The sequence below is a fragment of the Cyrtonyx montezumae genome, unplaced genomic scaffold (genome assembly GCF_038088225.1).
Source record: "Cyrtonyx montezumae isolate F1298 unplaced genomic scaffold, pur_monq_1.0 scaffold_3, whole genome shotgun sequence".
Classification (NCBI taxonomy): domain Eukaryota; kingdom Metazoa; phylum Chordata; class Aves; order Galliformes; family Odontophoridae; genus Cyrtonyx; species Cyrtonyx montezumae.
Genome location: NW_027072034.1, coordinates 132,798,387 through 132,818,973, shown reverse-complemented (window position 1 = coordinate 132,818,973; position 20,587 = coordinate 132,798,387). Strand labels below are relative to the sequence as shown.

General features: G+C 43.3%; 1 protein-coding gene across 4 annotated transcripts in view; it reads left to right on the top strand.

The window, feature by feature from the left end:
• The window catches only part of PDZRN4 (PDZ domain containing ring finger 4), a 277,155-nt gene that overhangs the window by 15,727 nt on the left and 240,841 nt on the right, over nt 1-20,587 (top strand). For 2 of the 4 annotated variants that reach the window (XM_065743428.1, XM_065743429.1), the window contains 2 exons: nt 15,434-15,520; nt 19,290-19,394. In XM_065743428.1, the coding sequence (XP_065599500.1) occupies nt 15,461-15,520; nt 19,290-19,394 (165 nt within the window). In that variant the 5' untranslated portion in view covers nt 15,434-15,460. Of the gene's footprint in view, nt 1-12,920; nt 13,503-14,659; nt 14,742-15,433; nt 15,521-19,289; nt 19,395-20,587 lie in introns of those variants that run through there. The other 2 variants (XM_065743427.1, XM_065743430.1) reach the window with 2 other exon arrangements.

The following is a 20,587-nucleotide window of genomic DNA, read 5'->3' as shown; positions in this document are numbered from 1 at the left end:
TATTTTCCTGCTGTCTATCACATCTGTTTGATATTTCTCTTTTCAAAATGTTTCATGAAGTTCTTCTCTCTTATTCAGCATCTGTTAGTCTCACTTGAGGCCTCTAGTTGTCATGTTAGAGAAATAATGACTCGATCAGTGGTGTTCAAGGCTTGTTGAAAGTAAATAAATCATTTCTAGTGAATACAGTGGCATTTGTGGTGGCAGTAGGAGTTTCTCTAAATGAATTCTGGGTAAATGCACCCCTTCTTAGCATGGTTATAAAAAATGAAGGCTAAAAGCCTGTCTTTCTATCTTGAGATGTATTTAAGAATTTTGAAGTAGTCATCATTGCCTTAATAAACTCTCCCAAGAAGCAAAACATGATCAGCACATATACAAGGGGCTACCAGGTTTGGCTGCAAACCCATGAGACGCAGCTTTCCCTGCACAGGCAGGATATGCAATCGGCATCAGGGGCCTTGGTTCAAGCAACTGAATTAGGCTTTGTGCTTTTGAAACAGGATCAGAAGCATTTAATATGGATCATTTTGTGCATTTGCATTCTCATTCTTAACAACAGGGTGCTCTAAATGCATTTTACCTACAAATGCAACAAAATGATAATAAATCCTGGAAAAAAAGGCAATATTAAATGCTTCTTTCTTTATTTATTAGATTTCTTATATAGTATTATAGTCAAAACTAATGGAGAAAAGGGATTTATTAAACTTCTAAAATTTGAGGTTGGAGATCTAATTAAAGTTTCTATTGGGTTGCAAAGAATTTTTTTTTATGTATATCAAAAGCCTCTCCAAAATGCCAGCTTCAGCAATTATACTTCTGAGAATTAGAGCAGACGGACAACAGAACAAGAACAGAAACAACAAGGTAAAAACTGTTATGCAGCAATATATATTGGTCTATCTGACTTTGAGCAAAATTTCTGGTAATTTCACCTTGTGCTTGGAAATCAGACTTCTAACAGACATATCTGAAAGGTGTTCTTGTGACTTGCAGCACAACAGTTACTTTGTAAGAAATTTTTCTACCTAAAAGCAAAGGTATTAAATCACTGAACAAAGAGAGGGAGATATGTTTTTATTAGGTACACAGCCTTCCTCTGACAGATTTCAGAACCTGTAGTCTAGCAGATGACACTGTAAAGAACACAACTGCTTTTCTGCTAGGTTGCCTGAGGAACTCAACATCCTTCTTTTCAGCCATGTGACATTTTCATTATTTGTTTCCTTTGTCTTGGGCTTTCTGCTTAGCTCCTTTTACACGTGGTTTGTTATCCTTCCTCAGGTGCACGGTTTATTTTCTTAAGAAGCAGGGCCAGGAGCCCACCACCAGCTTTCTTGGCCAGGCAAGAGCGAGTGTGCAGTGGTAGGGCTGGCCCAGCTCCTGGCTGCAGTCCTCCAGTCCCATTCTGAGCTCTGGGATCTCATGTTGGTGCACAGCTTCTGTAGGCATCTCAGTGTGCTCTGGAGCTTAGTACTGTGAGGAAAGGCCATGGGTGGCTGAGTCATTGATTTTGTCTGCTTTTGGCTAAATGATCTTTGAACTTTGAGACAAAACTTAATTCAAATCAATGCAAAGGAGTACTGTCTCCATCTGTCACTGTTTTGATTCCTTTTTAGCAACCAAGAAATATGTTTAAGATGCAGTTCATGCCCAGGAGGCCTTTGATTGATTCCTATAAATAGTAGATTTAACTGGTGTGACCCCTGTGTAAAAGGAGTAGACATATTCAAACTGCTGAGTAGGAGAAAATGCAGAAATGTGCCTATAGCAAGGAAAACTAATATACACGAAGTCTCCATGTGACATAGAACTCAAGCAAAGAGGGAAGTTCAGTATGAGGTTCCAGTAGGGAGGAAGGTTCTTTCCGAGTTAATAACGCCACCATTTTAATTGCAAAGGCATTGTTTTATTATTATATTATTGTAAAAAATATTTTTAAATTCAATTAAATTTGAAACAGGACACCCTTTTAAGGAGATGTGGAATACAGAAAGAGAATGATCCACAGGAAGAGAGAAATAGATAAACTGCTAGTCGTGGTGTGGCTGTCATTTGCCCCATAAAAATGTTCCCTTGCATGGCAGGCACAGCAGTGCTGTAAGCTACAGAACAAAGAAATATTATGCCATATCTTATCCTCTATTTTTAGTATACAGTTCAGCACCAATGACAGGCATTCTTTTCCTTTAAATAGATGACCCAATAAAAATATATGTCCTTTGTTAGACTATATTGTGGCAGCAGTGGAGTGTAATTCATTGATGAGAAGAAAAATTCCTCTCTTGCTCCATTTGGGGAAGAAGCAGCAGCAGAACTGCCTCGGGTGCCCGGGGTCCTGCTGAGTTCAGCGCAAGTGGGCTCACACCTCTCTGTGTGAGATACCTTCCATGAACCCTGCTGAAGGTTTCTCCAGAAATACCTCCTCCTGCACTCACTTTCTGCTTTATCTGAGAGGCTTTTGTGGGACCAAAAGGGGCAGAAAGGAGGAGGTGTGCCAGCACAAACAGCAGCATGTCTTTCATCTTTCAGGGCACAGGCCCTGGGGAGCGGCAGGGAGGAACGCTATGGCACCCAGAGACTGACTGTTATGGGGGAGAAAGCATGCCCCCACGGCTCCCTGATGTGAAGGGGACATGCAGTGCCCTTCCCCTGGTCCTGGGGACAGTCCAAGATAGTCTGCTCCCTGCCACAGCTGTCTTTCCACTGCCTGGCCTGCAGCTGCCTGCTCCCCTTGGAGCCCTTTGCTTCCCTGAGGGCTGCAGGCCTGCGAAGGCTCCAGAGCTGAGAACAGGGAGGACACAAAGGGCCTTTCTTCCATCCACCTCCACCCAAAAAGCAGGAGCACACTGCACTGACGTTTCTCAATACTTCATTGAAATTCTGCTTTAAATCTTATAAGAAGCCCAGACTTGCTCCTGACAAAATCAAGGGCAAATCCCTTCAGATGATGAAAGGAAAAACTGCAACCCCTAAACAGGTGTCCATTTTGATTTCTCAAATAAAACTAAAGGTGCAAACTACATTTGACAGTTTTTCAACTAAAACTAATATTCACTTCAAGCTTATGTCTGAATTATTTAAAATGCGATAACATTCCTTTGCTCTATTGTATTCAGACATCCAGGATCCTTGCAAAATATTTATGTTGGATGGTCCCTATATCCAATTCCTCTTTTTATCAATAGAACAATATTTATGGAGGTCGGACTGCCAACTTTGCCAGACAGACGCCCTTTGCATTCAAAAGAAAACATGATTCATCGGAAGATCAGGATTTCAGCTGCAAATTAACAATTCTTTGGTAGGCCGAAAGACACAAGTCAATAAAGGAAAACTCTTGATAGCTGGAAAGGAATGTGCCGAAGGTTGCCAATATTCAGTTCTGATTGCTAATGCCTTACCTGATGGAAGAGAGGGTTTTTTTTCTTTGCTTTATCTACTTACATCCCAGGGGCAATATTTAAAAGAAATAGAAAGAGAGCTATAATCATTTGTGCTGTAGAAAGTTGTCAGCTTATTTTTGTTCTCTTTTTCAGACTGTGAACATCTTCCAAAGTATTTGTGAGGCACATGGGATAGAAGAGCTCTGATCCAAACTTAATGTTCTCTGGATAATGCATACAACTACTATTAAGCATATAAAGAGCAATAATAATGACAGTGAGAAAAGCAATTATGAACATACAGCTTGTGGACTGTTAGCTCTCTGGGCACAAGCTTATCAAACATGAAAACAGACTCAGCTGCAGTGCCCAACGCAGTAGGAGAGCTCTATGCTGGTAGAAAAAAACATAAGATCCAGTGATAGTTATTTTTCAGAGCTGTTACTCCCGGTACGAGCTGTGGCTATCCCACAAATTATTTATTGTCTTTGAGTAGTACCACTGAAAATACGTAACATATTTTTCATCACGTACCCTTTTAATGGTAATTAAATATCACAACCCTACTTTGCAACTAATTGCAATGGCTTTGTTATTTTTGGTTTTGCCTGACTGCGATTTCAAAGTAATGATCATTAGTAACAATAATACTCCTGCACCCTTTTATCATGCCTTACATCTCTGGGACTCCACGTTAAGAATTACTATGTGCATTACACCAGTGCTTACACTGAGTCACAGAGGTTAATTAACTTATTAAAGTTCTGAAGGCACAGTAGTGGCAGAATCAGAATAACGACCATCAGTCCTGAGCTCTGCTCTCCCTGGACTTGGCACCCTGACAGCTCTTGTTAAAGAGTTACCCAGACTTTGCAAAATACCATTAATCACTAAAAGCTGGACTTATTTAGGAGAGGATTATTTGTGTGGGAATGAAGGAAGGGAGTCACTTCAGTGCTAAAAAGAAGTTGAATGTAGGACTAATGGAAAGAAAAGCTCCTGCTTGTCTGAATCACACTGCTTGGAGGCAGAGGGTGTTGCAGAGGGCTGGTAGTGCTTGGTAAGGAAATCTCAGAATGTTGCATTTACAAAACCAGCCTGGAGAGTTATGTACTGAAATTCCAAGTTCCCAAGTGGTACAAAATCAAGTCTGATGACACCTTGCTAATCTCACTGATGTCTTCTAAAAAGAACGTGGGAATTGAGCAGTTCTTAATACATAGCATACCAAAAGACCAAGTTCACCTAACTTTTGCTTCAGAGGAGACTGCCACTTTTGGATCTTGTCATTATTAGCAGAGAATAGCTGTTTGTTTGTTTGTTTGTTTTTAATACACAGCCAGGTAAATTCTGATGTTGAAGAGATCAAGAAAACTTGGGATTTAAAAAGTCAAATTACTACAGAGAAAGATATTTTCTATGTCTCTCTTATTCCCTTCCACTGTGCTGTTTTATTTTAACATGAGAGCCTTTGACAGGAACAGTTAATACTGCTTCCGATTCTCATGGGACGGAGACTGGCATCAGTGAATTTAAATTGGCATTTTATGCTGATGTTATATTAATATGTATGACCTAGCAAGGACTTTAGCTTTTATTACAGTTTGAATCATTACTAATTTTGGTAAATTTTCTGGCTCTAAGATGAGCTGTAATGAATTTTAAGCCATGCCTCTGCATAGACCAGATAACACACTTAACATATATATTTTCTCATTTAAGCTGATAAGCTAAGTTATCGCAAACCTCAGTTTATGTATTCCCAGTTTCTATTTAAAAAGAAAATTCTGATAGCATAATATCAGATTGATATAAAACATTTTGCTGTGCCTTAATCCACTTTAAAACATAACCAAGGGCCAAATCCAGCTTAACTAATTTTAGTGGGGAATCTCTTAGAAGTTAATAGCAGACTCTTCTACTAAATTACACGTTATTGATCTGGTTCTTCTGAGGCACAAGCAGAACCTAATGCAGCTAGAGATGGTTAGAAGGGAGGCAATACCATAAAGCACATCTAGGTATTCTGAATGGAACAATACCAACAGGTATGAAGAAAGACACATTCATCCTTTCTAAAAGCACTGACAATTCTGAGTGCTTTTATCTGCTGTTGATGTCACTGAAGCATCTGGCTGCTCAGCATTTCTAAAACTCAGTCTTCTTTCTTGGAAAAAAAAAAAAGCGTAGGTAAAAAAAATAGTGATGAGGCAATCCAGCAGGTAGGAGCTATATTAGCACTTTGACAAAACACTGTGTAACAAGACTATCAGGCTGTACATGTCAATCCTCGGTGCAGGACTACATAGTCATTACAGAGTTGGGTTAGTACAGCAGAATTAATGTTCATGAATCCGTGATGATAGGCAGCTCTGGAACATGTAGATTTGGCTTGTCCAAATTTGTTTTAATGCTGTCATTTCTGAACACTCAGGTCTGAGTCTCTCACAGAAATACAAGCAGAAATCATTGGACAAATTCAAAATGTAAAAATAATTAGTCAGCATTGGAAAGTTAGTTCTCTTTTCTCCCACTCTGGCCTCATTAGGATGGGCACTATTAACCGTGAAGTAGTAAATGGCTAATTCAGCACTTAAGACATTTCCAGAAACAGGAGAAATGGACATCTGCGAGGGGTCTACCAGGAGATATTCAGCCAGACAGCATTCCCTCAAGTGCTGGGATAAATAGCCAGGGGATCTTTATGTGCCTTTATCTGTACAGGTTTGTCAGTGGCATCAAACTTGCCACCCAGCTTTGTCTCCTGAACAAAAGAGATGTGGTGTTAGTGAAACTCTGTCACCTACAAGCTAAAAAATCACAAACTGGAGGGCATTCAGTCTGTTCTCAGAGGGGCTGGTGAATGAGAGAAGCTGATATAAAGAATAATATTCTAAATACATTCTTAGAATACGTGGTCAAGGTAGTCCTTCTACACTACCTACCTACACTAGACAAATATCATAAATCTTAGTTTTATGTAGAATAAAATGAAAGCCATTTGGATAGTTCAAATTTACTTCTAGAGTTAAGAATAGTATTTATTTTAATTCAGGCCCATTATTTGGTAATTTGTAAAAGTGTAGCTTTAAGAAAATAGGACTCAGAGGAAAAATAAGGGAAGACAAATCACAGACCAGAAAAATTACAAAATTCAACCACATGCTTTCTCACCTCTAATTTGCCTCTACATTACACTGATATTTTTAAAGATTAACTACTGTAAATCATTATTTGATCTTATTTGTACTGTCAAATGCCAAAACAAGACATCAGTGATATAAATCTCTAATGGAGGAAGTGAAATATTTCTAGGTAACATGCTTGCTAGAGCACTAAAATAGTTCCTTATATGATGAAAATTTTATTTTTTAGCTGTGCATTGTTTGTGTTAATGTAAGCTGTTTTCAGAGGGAGTGGCCTTGTGGTCAATTAAATATTCGGAGTGAGAATTTCAGATTTCATACATGATGGACACTGATATAAGTGCTTCTTGGCTATTTTTTGCTCAGCCTGTTTTGTACATAGAGACAACAGGAATGGAGGTTGAAGAGGACACTCCAAGCCTACATTTTCAAAATGCATAAAGGACAGTGTGTGTAAAAAAGAGATAGATGCTACAAAAAAAAAAAAGCAGAAGAATATTCCTATATTTGGATTTTAAGTCATCCATGTGAACACTGCAGTATTAGTTGTTCATTTCCCTTTTGTTTCTATTGTCCCCATACTTTGAATCTGCTTTTTGTAGTGCATCTAACAGGAAGCTAACACTAAAACAGTGTATGGATTCCTATCTTCCCATGGACTGACAGTAATTATATTTAGCTAACATTTTAAAATTCTGTCTTTCATTTTTTGTCTTGTTTTCCTTGACTGACTTTTGTCTTGTTCTCTTTCACTGACTAATAGCTTTTTCCAGTCTATGTCCTGTTAAAATGAATAAGAATTCTGTGCACACATTTCTCAGGCTGCTCACCTGGCTTAAACTAAGGTCAACCACATTCTGGTGAGAAAGGTAATTAAATTTAATTTCAAAGACTTAAATTCACAGATTTACATAATACTTCTGAAATTCTTATAAAAAAACCAACATATTTTCTCTTCATTTTTTCATATTTCACTCTGAGCTTTTCATATATGCTTTCGAACATGGTTTACTTTCTTTACTAGTACATTTAATACCACAGAATGTATAGGTAAAGACAGTTTTCTAAATACCATGCAACAGAATACTGGCAAAGGACACGCAAAACCCAGAAGGTTGGTGATACCCTAACACATTTCTGCTCATCTGAAAAGCTATCAAAGCTTTCATTGAGAGCTGTTGAGGTTAGAAACGGATTCTGCTTCTTTCACTGTTTACTACATACCTGGTCTCACTGACATTGAGCAAGGTGACTGTTTTTCCTTTCTGCTCAGCACTGGAAGCTGATGTGGTTTTATGATGTGAAAAATCATCCACTTGGATTTTTTCATGAGCTAATGGATGCTAGATAGCTTTTGGTATCTGCATACCCCCAGGGAGTATCAGTGCTGAGAGGAAGTGTCTGCGGCAGGTGAGTGGATTATGGGTTGCAATGACAAATTTAGAAACTAGGACATCTGGCAGGGGAGAACTGTTGGGTTGAGAAAGGGAGGTCAGGTAAAAATACCCAAGGTAAGACTCCTGTGTTCCTTTACATATATCCGTACCTATAACTCCTTCCATTTAGGGTTTGCCAGAGCTACTGCTGTGGTATGAAGGACAGCACATGCAGTGTGGGGTAGGGGCTGGGGGCAGGTGCAGTCTGCAGTGAGCATTTTAGCAGACAACTGAGCAACAGCCCAGCTGGGTGCAGGAATGCACTGCAGACCTGGCAAATGGGAGACTATCACACTGGCAGACCTGTTTTCTCACAGTGTAAGACTCACCTCTTTTTCCTTCTCATAGTGAAAAAAAAAATAGCTTTCCTTTAACATGGAAGAAGAGAGAAGAAATAAAAAAGAGAGAATTGAGGAAAAGCACCATGTCAACCCTCAAGGAAGAGTATTGATCCTTTATTTCACGTGTCATATCTGGAGTCATCTCCTGCCTTTGCTAGTGGAGTCTGCAGTTAGAGATTTAAAGGAATGCTTTTACCAATTCACCCCTCCAGTTTGGACAGTTCATTCCAGTTCCTTAGCCACTCCTGAGGTCAGAACACTGCTCTCCAGCCACCTTTTCTCTGAAAAGCTGCTGCCTGCTCTCCCTGCTGGTTGTCCTATAAAATATAAAAACACAAACAACTATCAGAAACATCTTAGTGAAGGTCAGACCTATTGCACAGATCTGGCTTCCAGTTTAGAAGGCCCTTCCTCGTCAGTAGCTTCCCAATGAGAAAGAGAAAGACAGTCCCAATTCCTTGCTCTGAAACTTCCAGTCCACGTGAGGCATTTTGACCCAGAACACAGACGATTTTAGTCATCTACCTGCTCATCAGAGGAGAAATCAGCATTATCATCTTTCAATTTGTTTACTGTTACAGTGTTCTGCTAGGAACCTGTGGAAGAGCCTCCTTTCAGTGCTCATGTAGTCTTTGTAACACCAGGCTCTAAGTGAACTAATAGTGCTCAGAAACAATTGCTCAGTGGCTGAAAACGTCAAAAGTCAGTGGCATCCTTCATTTCCAACAGTTGAGTTTTCCAATTGCTAAACAGGCAGCTCAGGAACATTTGACTTTTACAGCACTGGACTCTCACATCACACCCAATCTTGCCTCCACTGACTTCTGTCCTCTCCGAAGCTCAGCGCTCAGGGGATGACCTCAGAGCACATAGGCTTGGCTTCACTGAATGTACTTGGGGTGCTTTTGCTTACATCTTGTGCTGAAAGGTGCCTACCCTAAAGACTTGTGCCTTAGCACGAGGGCTTTGTTAGAGATGCACAGTGCACAGGGCCTCAGTCGAACACTGTGAATTCTGCAGCAGCAAGCAGTAAGCAAAGTGAAAAATGAGAAGTTGTTATATGGGTTACTTATGACCATTAAAAGAGGTAAGTCCAAAATCCAAACCTCACTCTTGGTGCCTTTTATGTCCTGCTCACATTCTTCTAGTGGTTGAAGTTGACTGATGACATATCTGATGCCAAATGCAATTAAACGTAGACCATAGACCACACAGTCTTTCTGCCAATGAACAATTACAGATCACAAATGTTTTCTCTGTGAAAACTTCCTTTCTGAATGTCTGCAGGTTTTGAAGTTTCTTTTCTCAGCTGGTGAGTGGAAACACGTGTTCAGGCTTTCAAGAAAATAACAGTGAGCTCTCTGACTCATTTTTGTCCCCTTTCTTAGTGTGATGCAGTGATAGACTGCAGTGCAGAAAGACTGCTTGTTGACCTGGAAATCAGGGAAAAAATTACTTTCTGAGGTGTATTTCTATAATGAAACATGAATGTATGAAACAGCTTTATTCTCATAATCTGTTCTCTAAAGTGCAATGCTATTCATTTTTCCCAGACTCCAAATGATAATGTTTTAATAGTAAAAGCTTAGGCCTAAATTCTGCCCTCAGAATGATGTTGCAAAGTCCTTCTGGCAATTAATATAGTCACAGGGTTTTATTAGCATGACTGAGAAAAGAATCTTCCTTTGAAATCCTACAGATGAATAATAGGGCAAAATGATTATGAAAAGGAGGGGGGAGGGGTGAGCAAAAAAGTACACTTTATCCCCACATATCTGAGTTGAAAGTTCATTACATTTTCCCCATTGAGCTAAACAGAGCCAGGAAGCTTCCAGTCTACCTTCAGGATTTCAGAGCAATAACTCTTATCTCGGGATCCTTTCATCATAAGATTTGGAAGCAACTGTTCAGTTCACAATTTAAACTGCAGATTCTCTCTGGATGAGGCAAGAGCTGTGGGCTGAAATAACCCTTAATTTTGTACTTGGAAAAGCTCTTCCTCCTCTGCATGATACTCAGAAGCAGCAGGCTCTCCTTGCTGATAAAGAACTCCCTCAGCAGCATCTGCCCCCACCAAACCCTCCCTCCAAATGTGTGTGTGACCAACTACATGTGACTAGGAAAGCTAAGGCTCTCTTATTTCACGTGGCTTTTGCTGCTTTGCCTGACAGAGTAGAAGGGAATATGCTGCAAGCTGCTGGAGAAGGACAGTTAGAGGAAGCTGAAAGGTTAGAGTGTCTGTTATTTGTGGATACTGAAACCAGAATTGTGATCATCCTGGAGACAAGCCACAACATGGGGTTTATTTTATCCACCCCTGGGTGCAGTGCTCACACGGGAGCTAATAGGACTAATCATAGCAATGCTCCCATATAAGCACATCAGTGATGTTTGTACGTATTCACTCATGTGTACCCATTTCCGTGGAGGCCTGGTACACAGACAGCTGTAACCTTTAGATGAGTTCTGCGTATTTGTCTATATTACAGGTTGCTGCAGTGGAAAATTACTTTTGATGTAAACTCAGTTGCCTGCACTGTCATCTGCGCTGACCTCTTGGCAAAGAGAGATAGCTCCTTATTGCAGCACAGACACAGGAAGGTTGTAACCACTTGGAATCAATTTGCCAGTGTGCTGGCACTTCACCAATGCCCACTGGCAGCCAGTAAGGACAGGAGTTTTTAAGAAGTAAGCCTACTGTACAGTTCCTATGCCTTCATTTGGTTTTTCACCTAAGTAGAAAGAAGCTGTAAAGCTCCAAGCTATGCAATTTTGGCAGCATTCACACTGGGAAGGGTGCACATCCTCACTGCAAAGCTTTCCCCACATCACTACCTGCTGGGCTTGGTCCCTGCAGCTGCTGGGCTGTGCCTGAGCACTGAGCTTCTTGTCCCTGCACAGAGATCAGATCCTGGGCCCCGTAAAAGGAGATAAAGAGATCAGATCATGTGGAAGGAAGGGATACTGTAAAGGAATAATGAGTGCAAACAGTCAAAGGCAAAGACAGCTTTCCAATAATTTTCTATAACATTCAAAAAGAGGCTGATTCTGACCATATGAGGAGTGCAATTAAAATCAACGTGACTGCTAGATCATCAAAAGCCAGTATGAATAGCTTAATTAGTTGCCCAAGGTGTCTGATTTCCTTCATTGCGTGAGAGAACGCGATTTTGATCTGCAGTGATACGTCGTATAAAGTGTCGTAGCACTTTGTGCAAGCTGAGAAGCTATTCGGTGGCACAGTTTATTTTACAGCCCTGGTAATCCAAATGGAACTGGTGGTTCTCGCGAGCAGGTCAGAAGTGATGGGCTGCTGCTGCTTCCCGGTAACGGCTGGGTCTGGAGATGTTCCGTGAAGGACTGTTTGTTGTTACTGTTTAAATCGCAGGGAAACTTTTGTTAAGCAAATGAGGGGTAGATGTAAATGAGTTTTGTGGTCCCAGGAGTGGTAGGTGCAGAGCCCTCCTCCTTGCGTGGGGAAGAAGGGACGAGTGCTTGCCTCTTGCGTTGCACCCGCGTTGTGCTCTCAGTCACACAGCAGAACCATTCACTGAGCGGCCCCAAGAGCTCCCAGCTCCTTACCAGAGGGATGCTGCTGGGAACTAGGGTGAGAAATCACACAGCTGGCGAGGACACGCCCTGACTCTGCCCCAGAGAACCCCGCACGAGCCGGGCCCGGGCTGATGATGCCCTCAGCCGTGGTTGCCGTGCATCCCGCAGGGGCAGCGCTCCGTGCAGATGTGCGGGAGCGGGTAGAGAAGCGCAGGGAGCTCCGTCCCGCTCCGCTCCGCCGGGAGGTTTCCACCGGGCCGGGGGGCAACGGGACGGCCCTGCGTTTTCAATAGTAGAGTTATGTGGGGAATGTGTGAGGGGTTTCATGTTTCAGTGTGTGTTGCGGGTTGTACAGCAATGAAGGGGTAGAATCCAGACCGGCTATTGACCCTAACCGCACGTTTCCAGATTTTGCCGTGTCTTAGTTTTTCTTGAAACGAGAGCGTGGTTTGACACACACGCTGTTGTTTAAGGGAGCTCAACAAGCAATTTCGTTATCCTGGCTGTATCGTTACTTATTTATGGTGCGGTAACAAAGAGAGCATTCGCACCGGGGACTTTTGTTTTCTGCGCACTCCTACGTATCCCGAGACCGGAACACAAAAGAGAAACGAGAGCAATGAGCCAGAGGGTGCAAGAGCCCGAACAGCTCGCTCCTCGCAGCCCTGTCACCCCAGCCCAACCTCAGCCGTACCCGCGGTACGGTGCCTGCGCTCGGGGGCCGCGGGGCGGGTCGGTCCGGGGCGCGGCGGCTCTCCGCACGCCGTCCCTCCCTCGCCCCGCCGCGGTTTCTGCCCCGCCAGCCGGGATGCCCCGGGAGGGCGGAGGAGGTGCCGGGGCTGGGCGTGGGGCGGTAGCGCCGGCGAGAGGGAGTTAATGCGGGAGGGCGCGGAGGAGAGGGGGGGGAGCCGAGGGAAGCCGAGCCCGGCGCTGCCGCTGCCTCCCCCGGCCGGCCCCGCTCCTCCGCCCACCCCTCGCTGCCTCCCGCCCGCCGGGAGCGGTTCCAGCGCCGCCGGGGCCGGGCCGCCGCCGAAAGTTTCGAGGTCTCCAGGCGCTATGGGCTTCGACCCCGCGCGGTTCGCGGCGCCCGTGGCTGCGGAGCTGCAGTGCAAGCTGTGCGGGCGGGTGCTGGAGGAGCCGCTGTCCACGCCGTGCGGGCACGTCTTCTGCGCCGGCTGCCTGCTGCCCTGGGCTGCGCGGCGCCGGCGCTGCCCGCTGCGCTGCCGACCGCTCGCTGCCGCCGAGCTGCGCCCCGTGCTGCCCCTGCGCAGCCTGGTCCAGAAGCTGGAGGTCAGGTGCGACTACAGCCCGCGGGGCTGCGGCCGCGTCGTGCGGCTCCGGGAGCTGCCCGCCCACCTCGCCGCGTGCCGCTACGGGCCGCCGCGGGATGCGCTGCCCGCGGGCCGGGCGGAGGGCGGAGGACAGCGGTGCCGGCGGGGCGGCGGTCCGGAGCCGGGGCCGGAGCTGAGGAAGGAGGCCCTGCGCTGGAGCAGGAGAGAGAAGTCGCTGCTGGCGCAGCTCTCGGCGCTGCAGAACGAGGTGCAGCTGACGGCGCTGCGCTACCAGGCCAAGTTCGGGCAGTACATGAGCCACATCAGCAGCATCACCCGCGACCTGACGGGCAGCCAGCGCGGCAAGGTGAGCGCGGATCCCCGGCGGCGCCGCTCCTCCCGGGGCGCGCCCGGCTGCGGGACGGGCTGGGAACGACGTGGCGGTGCCAGCGGTAACCCCGGGGACACGCGGTCCCCCCGAGTCTGCGCCGGGACGCCTGCCGTGTCCTACCCTCACACCCGGGCGGCGCGATCTCGTCCCTCGCCCCCTCGGAGCCGCGTTTCTCATCGGTGGCCGAAGACCTGGGAGCGGTGTTGATAGCGGAGAAGGGGCTGGGAGGGAGAGGAGAGGGGAGAGAAGGGCTCCCCGCTAGGCTGGCAGCCAGCGGGCACGGGGCTCACCTGGACCGGCAGGGCACTGGCTGCCGCGCAGCTGGCTTCAGCTGGGGCTGGCCGGGCTTGGGGCTTCTGCTCCAGCAGCCAAGGATTTACCTTAAAAGCCGGAACATAAAATCGCGATAAACTTTGGAAACGACTGTGAAAGGACAGCAAAATCTCTTCCGTTTGGGAGAGTGGGATAGCGATTGATGGCGCTCGTAGCGGCGAGCAGCTCAGTGCCAGGTGGTACTCACTGCTCGGGTGGGCACCTGCTTCCTGAAGGCTGAGGGGGCTTGTGCCGGCTGTGAGCCGTAACAAGGAGTGTTTTAATGAAGCTTTACTCAGATCTTCAGGCACCCTTAGGAAGCAGAATCTCAACTGGGAAGGGTCCGAGCAGCCAAGGTCACTCCTGAAGTGATGGTGTGCATCACTGTGGTGGCACAATGATACTGGGGACGTCTGCAGGACACCTCTGCGCTTAGAAGCACGGGTTCCCGGCACTGAGGGACGTTGCATCTGGAGACTGGAATACTTTTTCCCTCTTAATTTTTATTCGGATTTCCCTGGGGTAGCCAGCCCACACTCTGCAGGTCACTGCAAGCGCGCTCGCACAGTTGCTTCCTCTCCCGGCAGCTGTGCTACAGCCGTGTCGGGGACAGCAGGCGGCGTGCGACCGTCCGACCAAAGCAGCGACTGCAGAGAGGAGATGGGAATTGGTAGGAAGGATTTGGCAAGGAGGAGTGGGCTGGAGGCAGAGGAGGGTTTGCTCTCGACGGAGCTGAGCGCTCGCCATCCCCGGCGCTGCCGGTAGGGGCTGCTGGGCACTGCCGGCCGGGAGCTGCGGGCAGGGAAGCCGGCGGGAAGGGTGTGGGAAAACCGGCGTTGAAGTTAAAATGCACTTCGTTAAAATCTAGTCTGTCAAACTGCAATCAAACGTATCGCTCTCACAGTGGATAAAACGCAGGCTTCAGCGTTCGTGTTATGTTTTGAATGTTTGGACGGGTGTAAGTGATGTAGGTGTCATATCTGTATCAGTCAGCTCACACATAGGGACAGGCAAACACCAACACCTATTAGAAGCACGGCTCCTGAAATGAGCAGTGTAAGATAGGCTGCTTCATTCCCTTTTTCATTTTTATTTTATTTTAATTTAATTAAAAAATCGCAGTTTTTTTGAGGGGTTGAAGAGGTAGGCTTCCTTCTCTGTGTATTTTTCCTGAAAGCTGAAACAGAACTCTGTTGATATGGCTTTTGGGTCTGAATAGTATCATGTGGGGGATTTTGAGCTACATACTTAATGTCTGAAACACCAGCACATGCAGGGATTTTTAGTGACTTCTGATCTGGAGCGCTGACTTCTTTCAGTGGTGCTAAGTAGTCCTCCCAGTCAAAGCCTGCACCTTTTCCATTCAGCATGTAAGATGCAGTCAGGTGCTTGGCTTCCTGTTATGCTGCACTGGGACGTGTCTTTCCCTTTGCTTTTATTTTTCCAGTTTTTTGTTCTTTCTTTTCAGCCTGGTTTGTTTTCGAGCTCTATCCTATCTATTGTCCAGCTGAAAATCTTTGTACATTAATGCTTTCATTTAAGATGTTCTTTTTGAGACAGTATTCTATAACAGTATTTCATCTTTTTCTTCTTAGGCCGGAGAGCCCAAACCTCTAACCATCATGCTACACAGGGAAAATGATACTTTGGGGTTCAATATTATAGGAGGACGACCCAATCAGGTAATGAGAAAAGTAATTGTAGGTTACTATTGGACCACGTTTTCTGTTATTATGTGCACTGTTAGTCATAAAAGAGTTGCTTTCAACTAAGTGTGGAATCAACTCCATAGATATAAGTACTGTGTATTATCAGGTATAATTAGATTCACTGCTTTGAAGACACAGTCTTGTGAGAATTGGATTATTCCCACTTTCAGGAAAGGTGTTCCCATTGTTCTTGCTTTCAAACTTTAGTCTGATCTACACTCAGTTCCCATGTGAGTAATATGTATTCATGGAAGCTGTTCAGTGGAAATCTCTGGAACTGCTTACAAGAGTAATTGTTGCAGGATTAAGCCACTGGAATTTTTGGAAACTGCTTGCTTTTTTTTTTTTTTTTTTTTTCATTTAAAGAAGAGATGAAAATTTGATTCTGTAGCTTAAATACTTTAAGCACATGTCCTGCTCTCACATGCCTGCTTTCTTTCTTTGCAGATTGAAATAGAGTTTTCATTGATCTACTATCTTTAGTAAATCTGGTCTCACAAATCATCAGTCTAGGTTCATTAAAAAGCATAGAATCTGAATAGGAATCACTATCCTTCCCTCTCTCTGAATATGCATAAGAATATGCAGGATTGGTTGTTGGCTTTTTTTTTTCTCTAACTTCATCCTTCCAAAAGCATTAATCAAGGCTGTTGTTACATATGAAGGGTAAAGTAACCTGTTAAACTGGAAAATTAATAGTTGATTAAAAAGGCTTGGTAATAATTATGCACTGATCAGGTTCTTGTTAAGCAGGAGAACTTTAACGTGCTGCTGTAACTGGGAAGGGGAATGGGACCCTCTATAACAGTTTGGCAATCTTCTGCTCTCAAGCTATATTTAGTGGTGCCAAAGAGTCTGTTCCCATTAGCCTAGGAAGTTCACTGTCTGCTCTGCAGAAATGCTGTTCCTTGTGGGGAAATAGTTATCAAATGTGTCTTAGAAGGAAATTCAAAGCGAGTTTCTTAGATTTCCTAATGTAAGGATAAGACAACAGGTGCTGTAAGATAAAATAGATGCACTTTGATTATATTCATATTTTTGGTATACTGTTAACAAAGTCCACACAATCTTAGAGATTGAGAGATTGCAGTTTTACTTCTGCTATTTTCAGCTGTGGGAAAACTGCAGGGCCTTTTCAGGTAGAAAAGAGCACGGTGTTTGGCTTTCTTCAGATGTCAGCTGAGTTCCTCTGAAGGACTGGTGTGCCAACTGTTAGACTTTGTGAATTATTGTGGATATTCCAGAAGCTTGAGGAGGTTCGTAGCACTATTCTGGCTGATAGCAGGAAGGGAAATGCTCATGAGCTGCCTTTAGCAGTGATAGCTGGAGACAGAGAAGGTCATGGAGCTGAGCTAGGTCTCAGGGTTTTCTGAGTCTTTGATACTGACTTCAGAAGTTCTGTTTTGTTCTCATTGTGATATGTACCACATGTTTGACATCCATGCCTGGATGTCAGCGTGAGCTCTGACTCAGCACGGCTATCGCCAAAGGAAATAAAGGGAAGAAAGGGTCGAGTACGCTCAAGTAATGAAAACAAAAACTACTCAAAACCTTAATAACAGGATCAGGAATTGTTTAGTAACAAGACAGAAAGAGTTCATAAAGGCAAATCTTATATTTCAGTTGTTCAGGGAAAATGTGCCCTGTGTGAATCATTGGCTTAAGCAGAGGAAGAGCAGAACAGGATTGTCATTGCACCAGTTGTGTAGGTCAGAATGTACTTTTTTAGTTGTGTTTTATACACACAATGCATTTTTTTTCTTGTTGGAAACAGGTGTCACTCAGTGACTTGGTACTTTCCATTTGCTATATTTCGTTTGATTGCATTGCAGGCTTCCCCACCATTTGCTCTCTACCTGGAAGGCAAGACAATATGAAAGGAACAACTCACCACAAGCTTCTTATTTTGTCAGGAAAGGTCTAACTTCATGAGCGTATGTTTCTGTTTATTCTCGTGAACCTAAGCTACTTTGTTTTGTCCCACGCCCTAGCTCTGGCTGGCCAAGGCTGGCCTACATCCTCTCTGAGGTTGCCTTGGGCAAACCAAGCTGGAGGCAGCTGTGTGCTGCAGGCACAGCTGGGAACTGCAGCAGCCCAGGAACTCAGCACAGGGGCAGATAAACCAATAGTCACCACAGCTCCCCCTGCATCATGGCCTGTGAGCTGTGTGATCAAGTGCTGAAGCTCTGTATGCCTTGTGTTTTCTTGATAGAACTTATAGATAGCAGTGTGTGCTACCAATGGGGACTACAAGCCAGACTAAAATACATTTCTTCTTAATGGGCCACACATAGTCTCTAAAAGGACAGTAAAATGTCTTATGAAAAATATGCAATTTTATGTGGATGAAGTTAGTATAATCTAGTCTTTTGCTTTCTTAAGAAAGAGTCAGACCCAATCTTTCATGCATTTTGGTTAATGACTATTACATTTATCTTATCAGAATTTCATTATTGCTCACTACTTACACGGGAGCTGAGTGCAGGTCTGTTTAACGGTTTCAAAACATTTCTGGAACCATTAATAAATGTTACTTTTGCAACTTACCTGAAAACCTGTGACCAAGGGAAAAAAAAATAGGACTTAATGAGATCATAATCTGACCAGTATTGTGTTGAACAAATAGTTGTTAACCTGAAATCTTCTTGGGTTAAGTCTGCGTGGAACAGCTGCCACATCAATTATGTCTTACAGTGGATCCATGTTTTGTAATGGTTTTATCATTTTATTAATAAAAAAAAAGTGTTTTTTTTTTCCCCACAAATGTATAGGACCTAGTTCTAGAAATTAGTATACCTTTGTGTCTTACTGTTGGGCAAGGGTTTACCAGAAATTGAGAGAAAATAAGCATCACATCAACTACTGTACAGAGTATAAATGATTTGGGAGAAGATTCCTTTACTACTTTCTAACTCATAGATTATTTTTATGAATACTTAGAAATACTTCTGCAGTGTCCTCTCAGAATTATTCTTATTTTAGTATTGATTTAAAATGATACTTAAAAAAATATTTAAACTATTATGCAAAAAAAAAAGAAGTAATTTTAGGCTGTACAACAACATCAGGTGTATTTAAGCTGTAGTAAATAACTTCTCTGCTTTAAATATGATGATCATGTGAGTTGTACTTAGCAATGTGTAAGGATCAACTGGAAGCGGGCTCTTTTTTTTTGCCCATAGCTGAGCAAATTCTCAATCTCCCACGTGAATAGGATTTATGAGGTTAACCAATTCCACCAAATCCTGTCACTGTTACATGCCTGTTAACTAATGTCACTTTGTTCCTTGGGGCTTATTTCCAATTGCGGGAAAATGTTTGCAAGCTGTGGTGCTGCAGGATCACTTTCCTTCCTGAGAGAAACACTTGTGTATCCCTTTTTTATGAATATCTTCCTCTCTGCTGTTAGGCAGCAATTGCTGTCTGCTGAGATGTGTGAGGTCTGCATTAAACATTTTAGCTTGTTTTTGATTACCATTGCACCGTGTGTCCCATTTAGATTAAAATAACCAGAAGTAAATGGATAATCTTATTAAAAATGCTGGAACAGTTCATTAATTCTGTCCTTTTGATTAATGACTATTTTGTGTCAAGCAAATTTAAAAACCAATCCCAAGGATTTTAATTCTCAGGTAGAAAAGTGAGCTTAGAAAAGTGAGGTGGATTTGTGTTGTTCGTTGATGTACATTTCATTTCTTGTACTAATGTGGTCCTTTCCCAACTTCCTTATTGCCTGGCACAGAACAATCAGGAGGAATCTGCTGAGGGAATTTATGTGTCAAAAATTTTGGAAAATGGACCTGCAGACAAAGCAGAGGGCTTACAAATTCATGACAAGATTATTGAGGTAAGACCAAAAGAAACAAACAAACAAAAAAAAACAACCAAAAAAAAAACCAAAACAAAAACAAACAGCCAAGCAACCTAGTGGATTAGTTTGTTATAAGATTAATCAAGGATTTGATTGTTTTTACATTGGGTATGCTGTGATTTTGTTCTTTTGCTGTTATCTAAATGTGATTATTGTACATGGAACTTACCAATTCTAAAAACTTCATACCAAGTCTCCACAACTAATGTGTGCGTTGGTCTCAGGATTAAGCTACTTTGAGAGAGTCAGAGGGTGTCAAGGCTGAAATAGCAAGCAGGAGAAGCATTTTGCATTTCTTTGTTAACTTGAGGAAGAAGGCTAAATGATTCTATGTGAACTGGTGACATCCGTTTGCCCTGTGCAGGGGGTATTACTATTGTGACCGTGCAACACTTCACAAAAGGTGTGCTTATACGCAGTGCTGTGCGACTTCTTAATCAATTAGAGAAAGTTCTTCCTGCTATATAAGTAGATAATCTGTGATTCTCACTAAGACCAACTTAGCTGATCCTCAGTTGTATATTATGCTAGCATGGAAATTTTCAAGTCTATTTCTTTTTTTTTTCCCCATAAAATAATAGTAATTACCATTTAAAAAACAAAACAATGAGAAAGCTCAGTTTGAAAAGAAGGCTGCTGCTTATGATTACATGTGTAACCATAATTAGCCCTGTTTAAAGGTGTTGAAGAAATAGTTTCAAATAGTGACCAAAATAGATTCTTTACAGAGCTGTCAAACATGTATTTCACATTTTGTCTCTAAATCCAACTTCCTTCATGACAGCATGTAACAGTAGCTGCTGGGTTTGTTTAGGATACACTGCTTTAGCCTTGGGTTTAGAGGAGGCTTAGAAGCATTGTGTGAACTTGCCAGTTGGACAGGGTTTCAAACAAAGGTATGTGAAGCAAGTAGATTGGGAGGCAAATGCAGAATGCTGCTGCTGTCTTTTATTATTTCGCTCTTAAGAACTGGAATAAGAAGCCAAGATTGCTTGAGTGCTGGCATTGATCGTAATTTTGGGAGCTTGGAGCAGTGTGTGAAACCGAATTATTACATTTTCTTGGAAAAAGAAAGATCATGCCCTTAACTGGAAGATATACATGCCTCAAGTCAAAATCCAGTTGGCTGTGCATAACTGAATTTGCAATGTAACTCCTATCCCCCCAAG